This window comes from Hemicordylus capensis, chromosome 1, assembly GCF_027244095.1.
Source record: "Hemicordylus capensis ecotype Gifberg chromosome 1, rHemCap1.1.pri, whole genome shotgun sequence".
In the NCBI taxonomy this organism is placed as follows: domain Eukaryota; kingdom Metazoa; phylum Chordata; class Lepidosauria; order Squamata; family Cordylidae; genus Hemicordylus; species Hemicordylus capensis.
Window position 1 is genome coordinate 252571314 of NC_069657.1, and position 14535 is coordinate 252585848.

The following is a 14535-nucleotide window of genomic DNA, read 5'->3' on the forward strand; positions in this document are numbered from 1 at the left end:
AAGTACTGTAACAAAAGAACAAAGCAAAGAGCAGAGGAAATAGAGAAAAAATAGTTTATCTCCTTAAGTATTAATTTAATCATTCAAGGAGTTAAATTTTAACAACAAGGCTAATATACAAGGAAAGGGAGAGTCTAAATATTTCAGTTCTCATTCTCTCCCTTTGGCAAATGTTTCCCATGCATGACAGAATATATTGCTGCACTTAAGACTCCTTCAGCATTCCCTAACTTCAAGAGCAATGAAGATCTAGACAAGATCATAATAGCCACATTCCACAGTCACTTTCACACTTTCAATTTTGTATTCATGGACCCGCCCCTGTTGGAAGAGTCAAAGCTATCTGCCCCAGATTTTTCATTCTTGTTATAAGTGCAAGAAGTAAATGTCTTCACAATTTATCCAAAGAAGAACAATTAAGATTTTTGGAAGACTTCTCTTGTGAAAGTAATAATAATGAAGTGTAGTGATTGGCTAGCAAACACTGTCAATCAGAAGGAATTTAAACTTAGGAACCCCCTCTGGAGAGAATCCCTAAGAGAGGGGCTTTGGAATTGACAGGGTAGATAGGGCAGTTATGGCCAGAGATGGGATCTCTGGTCAGGGTCTCTAGGGCAGGACTGAGGGTGGAATTAGGAGGTTGGTGGGTAGGTTTTACACACCAGGCATGACCTCTGACAATTGTAAATGTTGGGTGTGTATGGTTGATTACACAGGATATATACCAGGAGGGTTTTATCCTGTACAGGTTTGAAAGTCTAAAGAAGCTTGTTATTTCTAAACTATCACCTCAGTACCTTGAAAGTAAAGCCTATGTCGATGTACTAACACAATTTGATATAAGTACCTGAGTTTGAATACAAGTTTGAAATATAAGAGGCAGTGTACAGTCTAAACGTTGTTACTTACTTTGTCTCAGACACACTGGAGTGAATAAGAAACCATGTTGCACGAGAATAAAGTTAATTTCTTTGGTATGGAACTTTAAAATGGTTCAGTTGTATCTTCTATTTGCATGTTACCACTCGGGCGCAATGCCAAAGTTAGTGTTAGAAACCCAAATTAGGATTTAATTTGGTGGTGGGAGTGTAATAAATAAAGGGTCACAAACATACTATTTATTTTAACAACAAAACGGTGGTACATACACTGGTAACCTCTAGGCTGGATTACTGCAATGCACTCTATGTGGGGCTGCCTTTGTACGTAGTCTGGAAACTGCAGTTGGTCCAGAATGCGGTGGCCAGGTTGGTCTCTGGGTCATCTAGGAGAGACCATATTACTCCTGTGTTGAAAGAACTACACTGGCTGCCGATAAGTTTCCGGGCAAAATACAAGGTGCTGGTTATTACCTATAAAGCCCTAAACGGCTTAGGCCCTGGGTATTTAAAAGAACATCTTCTTCACCATGAGCCCCATCGCCTGTTAAGATCACCTGGAGAGGTTCGCCTGTGGCTTCCGCCAACTCATTTGGTGGCTACTCAGGAATGGGCCCTTCTCCGTTGCTGCCTCGGGACTTTGGAATGCACTCTCTGTTGAAATAAGAGCCTCCCCATCTCTGGCAATTTTTTAAAAAGGCACCGAAGACACATTTATTCACCCAGATGTTTAACTGTTTTAATTTTTAATGTTGGTTTTAAATGATTTTAATGTTAATGATTTTAATGGTTTAAATGATTTTAATGGTTTAATTGATATAATGGTTTAAATGATTTTAATTGTAAACCACCCAGAGACGCAAGTTTTGGGCAGAATAAATAGTTATTAAATAAACAAACAAATAAATAAATATTGAAACGCTAATCTCTGTCCCAACCTTGGGTGCTGACAAGAAGTCACATAGTTTATGAGACATTTTAAATCTACATATTGTAATGAGTTTAGGGTTACAAGTGTTAGCCGGCCATCTCTTTGTTCAGGAGAAACTGATATCCTGGGAGCCAGTGGGTTTTTCAGAATGGGGAGTTAATGGCTCTAAAGTATTCTGGACGGGGTTGTCAAAAAGCTTGTAAGGCAACTCATCCCACCCCCCACCCCCAATATATGTTAAGGAACTCTAAAGCAGCAGTTTTTGATTGAGAAAGATAGTGACTGGAATGGAGAAGGTAAGAGCTCCAGTATCTTACCCGGGTGCAGAGTTTTATCTTTGGAATCTGAAGTGATTGGTGGTTGCTGAATTACAAGAGAGTGTATGTTGCTTGCTTTCACTTGTATATTTGTAAATAAACCAAACGTAACAAAGATACTATAAGCCCCCAGTGCACTCTCCTCCAAATGAAGGAGGAATCCAAGTTGTGCTGCTCCTGGAACTTCTCACCACTGGGGAAAGTGAGGCGTGCACATACCAATATGTTTATGCATCAATAAATTTAAACATACATTCACAGTGTACACCAAAAGCTTTTGATTATGACTTCTAATACATACCTGCTGCAGCTCCCACCTAGAGAGAAACAATTGTATTACTGTGGAAGCATCAGTAAAATATTTGGATTAATTATTGTCACAGCAATAAGGGAATTTATAAATTCAACATTTAGGCAGAACTCTTTGCTTTTAATTTTTGTTGTTTCAAAACACTGTCTTCTCCACCAACTTAGAGACAAAAAGTAAAGGTGACTATATAACACAGAGTCTGCAGATGACAAACCAAGTACTCAAAAGTAGTCCTTTTGGGGACAACACGGTGGCTTTGAAGACATAGGGCTGCCACCTCTCCCACAGGGTACCCTCCAATCGTTTCTTGTTTTTGTGGCAGTTATTTAACTGTCCATTACAGAAATCGAATTATGTTATCTAAATCATCTTTCTGTCATCACAGAAACATCCGCATAAGTAATATTACATTTTTGCCATCCCTTAACTTCATGGGACATTTTGACATACCTCCTTATTAGCATACAGCCCACATCCTGGCAGTGGAGAATCTCCCACTCTTCCTGGATATTTAAAAGGAGCTCCAGAGGTAGAAACTCCTACACAATTTTTTAAAAAATCAGGGAAATGTTATTCTGGTTTGCGAGCCCACATTTAAAATACAAAAATGGTTAGATGGGAAGGGGTAAAATGTTTACCTCTTATTCAACCTCCACCCCTACAAGAATATATTTTCTGAACTTCATTGCCTTTTCAAAAGGTGAAAAACCAGGATAATGACCCAGCTTTTCAGTTAATGAATTCTGTTGTATTTCCCAACTGTGAATTTTACTAATGCTAACAAATAATCAAGGTATACTACGGTGAAACTCGGAAAATTAGAATATTGTGCAAAAGTCCATTAATTTCAGTAATGCAAATTAAAAGGTGAAACTGATATATGAGACAGACGCATTACATGCAAAGCGAGATAAGTCAAGCCTTAATTTGTTATAATTGTGATGATCATGGCGTACAGCTCATGAAAACCCCAAATCCACAATCCCAGAAAATTAGAATATTACATGGAACCAAGAAGACAAGGATTGTAGAATAGAACAATATCGGACCTCTGAAAAGTATAAGCATGCATATGTATTCAGTACTTGGTTTGGGCCCCTTTTGCAGCAATTACTGCCTCAATGCGGCGTGGCATGGATGCTATCAGCCTGTGGCACTGATGAGGTGTTATGGAAGACCAGGATGCTTCATTAGCGGCCTTCAGCTCTTCTGCATTGTTTGGTCTCATGTCTCTCATCCTTCTCTCGGCAATGCCCCATAGATTCTCTATAAGGTCAGGTCAGGCGAGTTTGCTGGCCAATCGAGCACAGTACACTATATACTTATCTAATATCCGAGTATATCTAATTTTCCTATATTTAATATCTAATTTTCCGAGTTTCACCTGTATACTTTTAAAAGCAGGTCTGCCCCAAGACTGAAAAGAGGTGCTTCCCCACCCGCATCATTCCAAAACTGCTTTCAGTGCTGTGAAGAGACGACACACCACCCTTTCTTCCATGCCCTGCTGCCTGAAGACCAAAACTCTCCCCTCCTGCCCGCCCTCCTCCTGCCCTGCCAGTGGAGAGGGAACTCACTCTTTTTATCTTCTTCTTCTTCCTCCACCCATCCTCTTCCTTGATGCTACTACTCCTAGAGGAGTAGTAGAGTAGTGAGCCAGCAGTGGTGGCATTACCACAAGGCAAACTGAGGTAATCAACAGAGGCGACCCCCAGAAGGGCACCCTGCCACCTCCTGCAAATCTGCCTTCTAAGGTGGCCAGTCTATTGTCCTAGATGGCTACTTTCTTATGCAAGCTTCCTTTTTCTCGCTGCCCTCCAAGAAAGCAAGTATATTCCCTCACCTCAAATTGTGAGAAGGCTACATAACCAACCAGCAACAGTTGTATGAGACATAAGGCAGGCATTGAGTTGAACAGAATTCTGGTCTATGCTGCTCCCTCTTACCAACTGTTATGTTTCCATAGATATCCAAGGCAATCAAACCTAGTGAAGAGAGAAAAGTAACAGGATTTATTTGTTAAGCAATATTGCTTCAGATATATGCATCTATTGATGCAAAAAAACAAAACAAAACCCAAGCAAACAAACAAACCTGAACAAGAAATTAATGTAATAATAGGTAAAGCGTGCTGTTGAGTTGGTGTCAACTCCTAGCAACCACAGAGCCCTGTGGTTGTCTTTGGTAGAATACAGGAGGGGATTAAGATTGCCATCTCCTTTATCATTGCCATATAACAACCAATTATGAAAGTTGCTATGATCCCCACACAGTCCCTATCCTCATCACCAAGTGAAATAATAGAAAAATTAAAAAGTGAATCTTCATCAGCTTAAAATGTAACCTTCTCTTACCAAGTTACAAGGGCCTATTATAAAATCTTTTCTAAAGAGAAAAAAAGGGGGCCTTATACACAGGAGAAACAGTGTACCAATGTGTGAGTCAAGATAATTGCTAAGCTTGTTTTATTTTTTCCACTCAGTGATGAGGATAGGAATGGTGTGGGGTCATAGCAACTTTCATATAATTTGGTTGGTTGTCTACAGAAGTCTGTAAAAGTGATATTTTTATGAAGGTATGGGTCACTGAGAAGACATACGTCGAAACACGTCTGACCCATTGGAAATGACCCACTGAAAAGGACGCTTACACTTTGAAAAGAATTCTTATTGTTTGGTAGAAAGGCATTCAGTCTTCATAATGATTTTGGCTCACTGTGAGCCTACTTTGACTAATCTGGAACATTTTTATATATTCCTTTATGTGATTTTGTATTATATTGTTGTCTGCACAGGAATGTTTTTATGGTATGATTTTAAATGTGTGTAGTTGTCCTATGTAGAACTTGTAAATTATATTAATATACCCATTTTCAGGTACATTCTGAATTTTTGGCAGTGTATTACTACATTAATTTCTTGTTCTGGTCTTTTTTTGGGCATCCACATTCTTTTTTGGATCATCAGTATATCCTATTTTGTATTGTGTTTACATGCATTTGTTGGCTACTGAAAATGTATAACTATCAGAATATTAAAAAAACAGTAATCCTTCCCCAAAGCATGTCTTAAGAATTACAGTGAAATCCAGAGTTTACTGACATATCACCTCCACCCTAGTATACTCTGTCATCTTGCAGTTTAGAATAGATTGTTTTACAGGCAGAAGCTCTGTAGAGTTGAATACTCTGAAAATATTTGAGCTGATGGGTCATAAAGACCTCTGGAAAAAGGAGAAATCCAAGCAAGGTATTCGTATATTACATATATTCTGTACTAGGACTCCCATTAACCAGTCTTCCAATTTTGAATCAACCAAATATAAATATTGTTTTAAAATTGCCCTATCAGCTGGATATTTACAGTGTCCTTTTAGGACTTGGCCCTCCTGCAAACGCTAACTCCAGCTTCCTATAATTCCTGACAATTGACCACTGTGGTTGTCATAGTAGTTCAAAAACAGCTGGAGGGCCAAAGCTGTGCAGTCCTGCTTTAGGCTGAAATCCTTATCACCTTAGCAGAGAAACAAGTTCCATTGAAATCAGTTGGATAGTTTTCTAAGAAAAAATAAATATTAAACAGAATCATCATCTATGTGATTATTTTAGAGCATCATGGTCAAAGAGGAAAAATACATCCCAGAGTGATGCATCAAAAATATTCTAGTGAATCTAGCTGTATTGCACCAAAATAGCTAAGTGGTCAGCTTAAAATTACCACTGGTGGCCCAAATACAGTAATTTGTTGTTCCAATATTACTCTTAGCAAATGGTAGCACAAATAGCCAATATACTGCTTCATAATCATAGAGTATGCACCATAATCAAATGGTGATTGCACAGACACCTTATGCGTGCCGACACTGTGCAAGGGATCCTCGGGACACGCACCGCCCCAGCAGGAAGCTGCATGAAGTGGTGGAGAGCAAGCTTCTGGGCCCTGCTCCTGAAATGTGCTCCAAGTACGGTTTGTGCACATCCCTACTTCCTGTAACGGAGAATTTGGATACCGTTTTTCACTTGTACAAAGTTGCAAGAAGTATCAAGATGCTTTCAATTACTTTAAGAAATAGATGCAACACTTCATTATAGCTATAATTTCCAGCTACCATTTCCTTTGAAACTAACCTTCAGTTTTCTTTCGGTTTTGTTAAGCTATAGTACCCTCTTGAGGCCAAATGAAAGAACTCAGAACAGTATGCGCATAATTTATGCAGAATACTGAATATAGTACATCAAACCTTAACCCATCCAACTGACTCCATGTTTTTGTAAGCCTTCATCCTCTCATGTCACCTCAGTAATCCTTAATCCACCCTTTCCATTGGTCTCCTGAATATTTATTTATTTATTATATTTTATATCCCACTCTTCCTCCAAGGAGCCCAGAGCGGTGTACTACATACTTAAGTTTCTCCTCACAACAACCCTGTGAAGTAGGTTAGGCTGAGAGAGAAGTGACTGGCCCAGAGTCACCCAGTAAGTCTCATGGCTGAATGGGGATTTGAACTCGGGTCTCCCCGGTCCTAGTCCTGCACTCTAACCACTACACCACGCTGGCTCTATTGGGAGGATGGATTAGGGAGCATGCTAGTCTCCATAAACCAAGGGCATATCTCTGATTTTGCCAGGCACAGAACATTACTATGTGGAAGTTCTAGATAGTCTAGAACTTCCCTTAGTGTTGCTATGTTCAAACAAAAAGGATTGAAGATTATGAGCTACTTCAGACAGGATATTTTGCCTATGTACATTTCCATGTACATTGTCATATTAGAAGGTAATGCATATATTTTCTTGTGGCTTTTGGCATGTACACTGTGTATACGCACAGTGAAAGAGCTGTGCATGCTATGATCACACATAACACCCTACAGGCATTTAGAGTTGTCTACAGAGAATTGTAATATGTGTAGGAAATATCATCATATTTGAAGCAGCCCATGTCTTTTCTGACTTTTATGTCAATTCCTGCAAATCATGACTTATTCTGGGCATTCTAAACAAGATCAACCCAAGGTTTGAAGTTGGCATGTCAACCTAGGTTAAGCGTAACCATAATTCAACATGACATATAAGCCTGCCTCTCAGATAAAAGTTGGTTTGTTTCTTTTACTCCTCCCTCCAAAGGCTGTTGCTAAGATGATAGTCCAAAACAGCTGTGAAACACAGCCACTCTAGTCTGCAAGCATCTCCCATTGGTACCAGACTGAAACTGTCCCTAGTCTGCCTAGAACTCATCTCTCCATTCTTTGCCTAGTAACAAAGTTGCTGAAATTATTCATCACTCCTTTTAAATGCAGAGGCTTCTAGCCCAGGCAATTAAAGACCTCTGCCCAACAAGCAGGTGCTAACAATGCAGACTGATCAAATGCATTCCACTGTGATTTTTATTTGAAGAAGGGTAAAAATTAATCACAGGAGGAGGAAAGAAGGCAGCTAAGGAATTTCAAATGTAAGGCTTGTTGTTAAGTCCAAAATGTTTTCCGTTAATTAGTTATATCTCATAGGCCTAAATTGCATAGTTACTTCACAACCTGCAAATCTATTCAATGCCACAAAATACAACATTATGCTCATCAGTCAAATACTCTGCTGAGTCACAGCTTGGACAATAAGTGTTGAAGAGAAGGGAAGAGGGAAATTGTGTTTGGAGCAGTGAGTTGCAGTTTAAAAGACGACTTTGGGTGAAATGGATTAGGAAATGGTTGATTGTGTTCGATAAGTATATTCGGTAGAGGAGATGGCAGCTAGCACAGAAAGGAACATTGGTCTTACCGTGAAGGGTTCTTTTTCCCTGTAGTAGGAGATCCTCAGGATGGGTAGTGAACTGAGCATGCTCGAGACAGAACTGGACCACGTGACTTGTTTGTGGGCGTAGCCTCCTCCGTCCTAACCCCAGTTCCAGGGCTGTTGAGCGAGGTGGTATGTCGAGTGGAGAGAGCTCTGTGTAAGTACTCTGTAAGCTGTAGGTAAAGAAAAAAGTGGGAAGAACTTGGACAAGAGGTTAGAGAATAAGACAGACAAGTGCAAAAAACAGCCTAGGAGTCTACTCCTGAGGGACTGCCTCTGTCGCAAATCAGGCCCATCCTTCAGTTGGCCCCGTTAACCATCTGTGCATCTCTACCTCCCGAAAATACGTCCGGGTGGGGCTGAGGATCTCCTACTACAGGGAAAAAGAACCCTTCACGGTAAGACCAATGTTCCTTTTTCCCCTGAGTAGGAGATCCTCAGGATGGGACGTGCCCAAGCTGAAGACACTAATCCCTGGGATGGGAAGGATGCATTCAAACCCCTTGTCAAAGCACTATGCGCCCCAAGGCTGCCTGTGCCGCTGAATGGTCAGAACCTTATAGTGCCTAGGGGAACGGAGCAGCGGAAGGCCAAGTGCTGCTGCCCTGCAGATCCCCGATAGTGGGACGGGCTGAAAAAAGGCCGCAAAGGTAGCTGTGCCTCTGGTCGATCGCGCCATCAACCGAATGTTGAGATCCGAGTAGGCCAGGAGAATGCATGATCCGACCCTGCCAGTCGAGGTGCCCTTAGAAACTCTGTTCCCCAAAGAGGAGAGACGGAAAAAGATAAGGAGGGTGTTGGACTTGTGAATGTGTCTGGTGCGATGAACGCCAAGCCCTGGGCCCATCAGGCTTGTGCTACAATCATTCCCCTGGCTGGACAGGGGAAAGGCAGAATGAAGGAAGAATGTCAACTCTGGATCTATGAAAGTGAGAATTGACATTTTGGGAGGGAGGTGGTGTTCAGGCCATGGTGCACTGCATCTAGCTGGAAGGTGCAATATACCTTCTGTGCCAAGAGGGTACCTAGCTCAGAAACCCTTGAGCCAAGGTAATAGCTACCAGGAAGAGGGCCTTATAAGACAAGAGCTTCAGTGGACTGGTAGCAATGGGCTCGAAGGAGTCCTTCGTGAGAGCGTTTAGGAACTCAGTTGAAGTTCCAGGCAAAGAACGCCTGACTAGAGAGGAGATAGGTGTGTCGCTCCCCCAGGAATTTGTATGAGAGTGGGCGCAGGTTCGGTTGGCCCAAGTCAGTGGAAGAAAAAATGGCAAAACTGAGGCTAGTGAGGAGGCTTGGTGCCTCAGGGTGCTTGGTTGCAGAGGAAGGTCTAGGCCGGCCTGGAGAAAGGTGAGGACCTTAGGCACCCCTGTGGGGAGTGGATCTCTCTTTGTGAGATCAACCCTCTGCGGAAGACGAGCCAGGAGGCTTGATATATTCAATTGGTTGATTGGTGTCTGAAGCCAGAATGGTGTCTTAGACATGTAGTATCTTTCTTTCTTTCTTTCTTTCAGACAATACATACCCATAATAGTAAGACCGATACATAAAAACATCCATTAACCATTCTTCCAGATATGTAAGTAATTAGATGGAGGAGAATAATGCCAATTATCTTGATTTGTGAACAGAATAAAACTGACCAGATCCTAAAGAAAAATCAGGAGAATTAGCTTGATCTGTTCGAAGATGAATAATATGAGTCAATTTTTCCCAGATATGGTAATGTGCCACAAAGACTGGTGCCAAGAAGTCAACGACATAGTTTTATGCTTCCAACGTAGTGCAATGGAAAATCCAGCCTCAGTTAACATAAAAACTATAAGCTCCTTAGGTGATAATGTCAAACTAACTTCCGAAAATATATGTAATAGAGGCAACTCTGCCCAAAGCAGAACAAGACCAGCATAAACGGAGTATGTACCCCTATCACAACAGCCATTCCAACATCATGGGGACCGACTCTGATTGATGTGGGCTGCTCTAGAAGGGGTCAAATACCCCCTGAGAGGGAGCTTAACAAAATACTCTCTAATTCAGGAAGAGGTAGAAAACACCAGCTTCCATTTTGGTATTCCTTTCCACAGTAAGTCGCTAATAGTTTGCTGTAGGTCATTTTCCCAAGCCAACTTAAGGCCGGTTAATGGATCAGATGATTGGCTTATTAAAATCTCCTATAATATAGAAATCAGGCCCTTAAGAGTCTTCTGAAGCCTTTAATATTAATTCCACAAACATAGTCAAACTCCTATTAGCTTGCTTAACTATATCAGGATGTAAAATAGAGGAGTGAAACTGAAGAAAATTGAACCAAGAGCAATGCTTATTCATAAACTTCTCCCAAAATGGTTCTAATCAATTGGCGTATTGAAATAATAAAAATCCTTTAATCTATTGTGTGACACCTCCCAGACATCAAGTAATCGGGAGGGAAAGTCAAAAGTTGGAAATTTGGGATGACTACAAATGGTTAAAAAGTGGAAATATGGGAGGGCAAAAATTTAATGCCAAATCCCCCAGATCTTAAAGGTGGTACTTAAGGTGGATTTGTAACAGATTTAGAACTCTTAATAAATTCAAATATCAATAACTGGTTGTTGAAATTACCAAGATGTTCCTCGGGAACCTTCATCTTCACCCAGAACTTTTCCAGGTCTACAAAATATCCCTAAGATGTGAGGCTTCATAGTAGGCCATTAAGTTTAGAACTCCGATACCATCCTGTTATACTTTCCTATATAATACACTATTACGAAATCTGAACCTTCTGACAGAAAAGCATCTTTGTGGCCCTTGTCCACTAAGTCCGCGCACTCAGCCTCCCGGCAGAGCTGTACCAATGGAATCGGTGTGAAGTAGTGTTGCCTGTAAGGGTGATAGGGAACCGGACCAACTACTGGGGACCCATTGGGCTCTCTGTGTGGAGAATCCCATGTTTTGACCAAAAACTGGGTCTAAGTGGGACCAAAAGGGGTAGCTCCCACAAATGGAGCAGTAATCAAAGGAAACACAGAATAATCGTCAGCATTTCAGGTCTTAAGCCAAGATGACCTGTATACAGCCACGCCCACTGCTATGGCTCGACTGTGTACAATCTAAGCTATACTTGGCTCTAAGAGCAGCAGTCTTGTTCATTTAGTTAATGCTCTGGTGAAACCTTAGGCCGGTCGGGAGGGACCATCTTGAACAGTGCCTTGGTCCAGAGTCGAACGCTTGAGCAAGATGGGGTTGGTGGTGCATAACTTGAGGGATGTGGCTGAAGGTGTCTCGGACCTTCAAGAGAAGGGAGTGTCAGTGCCTGTCATCCTGGGGCTAGAGAGGTCCCTGTCCTATGAGTGTAGGAGACCAATTGAGCCTCCGGAAGAGACGACCTTAGGCATGGCCAAAGGTGTTGAGGGGTCCCCTGGGACTGGAAATGTTGCTTGGGGAGGTCAACCATCGGTTTGCCTGAGGCAGAGCGCTGCCACTCCGCGCACATCACCCCGCGAAATAGAGGGGGGAACGTAACTGTGGATGTTACCGGATCAGCTGCAGGGAAAACTTGTTAGTCCAGGGGCGAAGACGGCTCTGCAGTTTCCGATGGGGAGACAGCACTGATTGTGCGCTGCGCCCTAGACAGGAAAACCTTCCGAGTTCTGCTAAGGGAAAAAGTCTGGCAGAGTTAGAAATGGGCAGCATCACATCCCCCCGATAATTCCCCTTCCTCCTTGTCTGGCTCCAATGGCCCAGTAGGGTCCAGAGGCAGAGATTGCAAGGAGCCCCTTTTTCTGACTGATGGCCAGGTGGTAACTGGGCTGTAGGCCTCCCTGGTCTTTGGGGAAGGAGAGGGTACGAGGTGATGCCTTTCAGGCTCTTCGTAAATCACTGGTAACTGTATAGCTACCCGTGGGGATTTGAGCTGGCACCCTTCTGCTTGTTAATCAAACATTTCCCTGCTGAGGTGACTTGAGGTGACTGGGGGGAAGGGAAAAGAGGAATGGTGCAAGTTGATCCGGTGTGAGACCGGAAGGCCACCTTATTATTATTACATTTATATCTCGCTCTTCTTCCAAGGAGCCCAAAGCGGTGTACTACATACTTAAATTTCTCTCTCACAACAACCCTGTGAGGTAGGCCAGGCTGAGCAAGAAGTGACTGGCCCAGAGTCACCCAGCTAGAATCATGGCTGAATGGGGAATCTGAACTCGGGTCTGCCCGGTCCTAGTCCAGCACTCTAACCACTAAACCATACTGGCTCCACTAGGAAGCATGGGGTGTTAACAACTCCTGTTCCACCAGCGGGGGTGGGAGGAAGAGGGGAAAGAATCCCTGTGCCTTCTCTTGGTTTTGCATGGCAAAAAATCTGGGCATACACCAACCACGCTCATACAGAGGAAAAAACCCCTGAGCCATGGGCTGGGTTCAAGCGAGGGTGGAAACAACTTGGGAGTCACGCGTGTCCCTGCATGTAAGGGGTGAGGCCCCCGCAGAACTGGTAAGGGCCATGCTAGGAGAGTAGCAAGCGAGGCTGTAGGTGGCTCAATGGAAAACTTTTATATCTTACAGCACTCAGTCTCCCATTCAAATGCAAACCATGGTGGACCCTGCTTAGCAAAGGGGGAAAATTCATGACTGCTGCCACAAGACCACTTTCCTCCCACTGCTCCAAAAAAACTCACACAGCCATTGAGAATCCTGGGTGAGAAAAGGTCTATACTTACAGCGGTGACTGCTGAGGCTGTGCGGGGAGCGTGTGAGCAATCCATCATGCAGCGTGGAGGGAATGCGCAGACCAGCCGGTTCCCCCTCAAATGCTGAGGCCCCAATGGCCGGAGGATGAGACGCCAGGATAGTGCCCACCAGGCTCTGGTCATCTCCCTCAAAGCGAAGGCGCTTGTTTGATCCAGCCTTCCACTTGGCGCCATTTGGTTGCTTTCGCTTTTGATTTCCAGCTGGCCACCTGAATCAACAGGCGCTCCCTTGAAAGTACGTTGGAAGGACTCACTCAGGCTGGTGCCTCTATTTCTTGGCGTCCACTGTGCCTGGACCTCTTGGGGTTTTTGGCTAAGTGCCCCCCCAAGGTCCCCATCCTCATTGTCTGAGCCAGAGGCTGCGGGGGAATCTGAAGCAGTCATGCTGGACTAAGGCGTGGCAACAACAAGAGCTGAGAAAACACGTGCAGCTGAGAAGCCTGAGCCCTGAAAGAGTTCTTCTGACCAGGACCCCTCCAAACGCAAATACGTTAGTAAGTAGCCAATCAAGCCAAATGCAAGCTAAAAGGATTAACTTGAGTAGGAAATCTTATCTGATTGTTTGTTTGTTTGCTGGCTCCAAATATAGGCTGCTCCCTTCCCCACCCTTGCAGAGCCAAAAGGAGAGGAAGTGGGGGGAGTGGGAGGGAAACCACCAGGCAGGCACAGACCGAAGAGTTGTGACTCCTGTTTCCCTCAATAGCCAGAGGCTGGTCATTAAGGAGAATAAATAAAAAACAAACTGAAGCAAAGGCTTAACTGCATGAGCTCTCTCCGAACACGTCCTATCCCGAGCAAGACAGAACTGGAACTGGGGTTAGGACGGAGGAGGCTACGCCCACAAACAAGTCACGTGGTCCAGTTCTGTCTCGAGCATGCTCAGTTCACTACCCATCCTGAGGATCTCCTACTCAGGGGAAAAACTGCTATTTTTGCTTGTGACATACGCCAAGAACTGTCCTCCAACAGCGAGTGGAAAACTCTTACACACCCTCTTCCAAATTGGGGCTTATGGTTGAGAAGTAGCTGATGGGACTAAGCCTTCCAGCAACAGAACAGAGCAAAGCAGCGTGGGACTGCATCCTCACTTGAAGCAAAGAGAAGGGGCAGGACATGAACAAATTATCACATGGTAGAACAACCGAGACTATATGATCATCTGTGGTGCCAATCTAGGTTTGTTTCATAAACAATAGTTAAAATTAGATGCGGTTCTATGTGAAATCTGAAACCGACCGTACAATTATGTCAATGCCTCAATAATTACAAAAATAATTTAGGAAGATCCAGCATTTCCCATTAACGGAGTGTTTTAATAAAATATTACTTACCCAATGTGTCATGTTTCTTCAAACTGTTTCCCTTTTCTAAATATTCCTATACAAAATGATAGCAATATTCATTTCAGTCAATCAAATACCACCTACTTGAAACAATAGCATTTCTCCAAATATACACTTTAGTGTGCATAAGCACAAAAATATATACTAAATTTGTGCTGAAACTGTATATATTGAACACTATTTCTTTCACAGGATGTTACTCTTAAAGGTATGTGGTTTTCTAGCTTTGGGCCTAATC

At 42.9% G+C, this 14535-nt stretch overlaps 1 protein-coding gene across 2 annotated transcripts in view; it reads right to left on the bottom strand.

Moving 5' to 3' along the window:
* Positions 1 to 14535, bottom strand: part of LOC128339891 (N(4)-(Beta-N-acetylglucosaminyl)-L-asparaginase-like) — a 36211-nt gene that overhangs the window by 9946 nt on the left and 11730 nt on the right. For both annotated transcript variants that reach the window (XM_053284426.1, XM_053284427.1), the window contains 4 exons: positions 14286 to 14331; positions 4383 to 4421; positions 2887 to 2975; positions 2428 to 2443 (listed from right to left, as the gene is read on the bottom strand). In XM_053284426.1, the coding sequence (XP_053140401.1) occupies positions 2428 to 2443; positions 2887 to 2975; positions 4383 to 4421; positions 14286 to 14331 (190 nt within the window). The remainder of the gene's footprint in view (positions 1 to 2427; positions 2444 to 2886; positions 2976 to 4382; positions 4422 to 14285; positions 14332 to 14535) is intronic.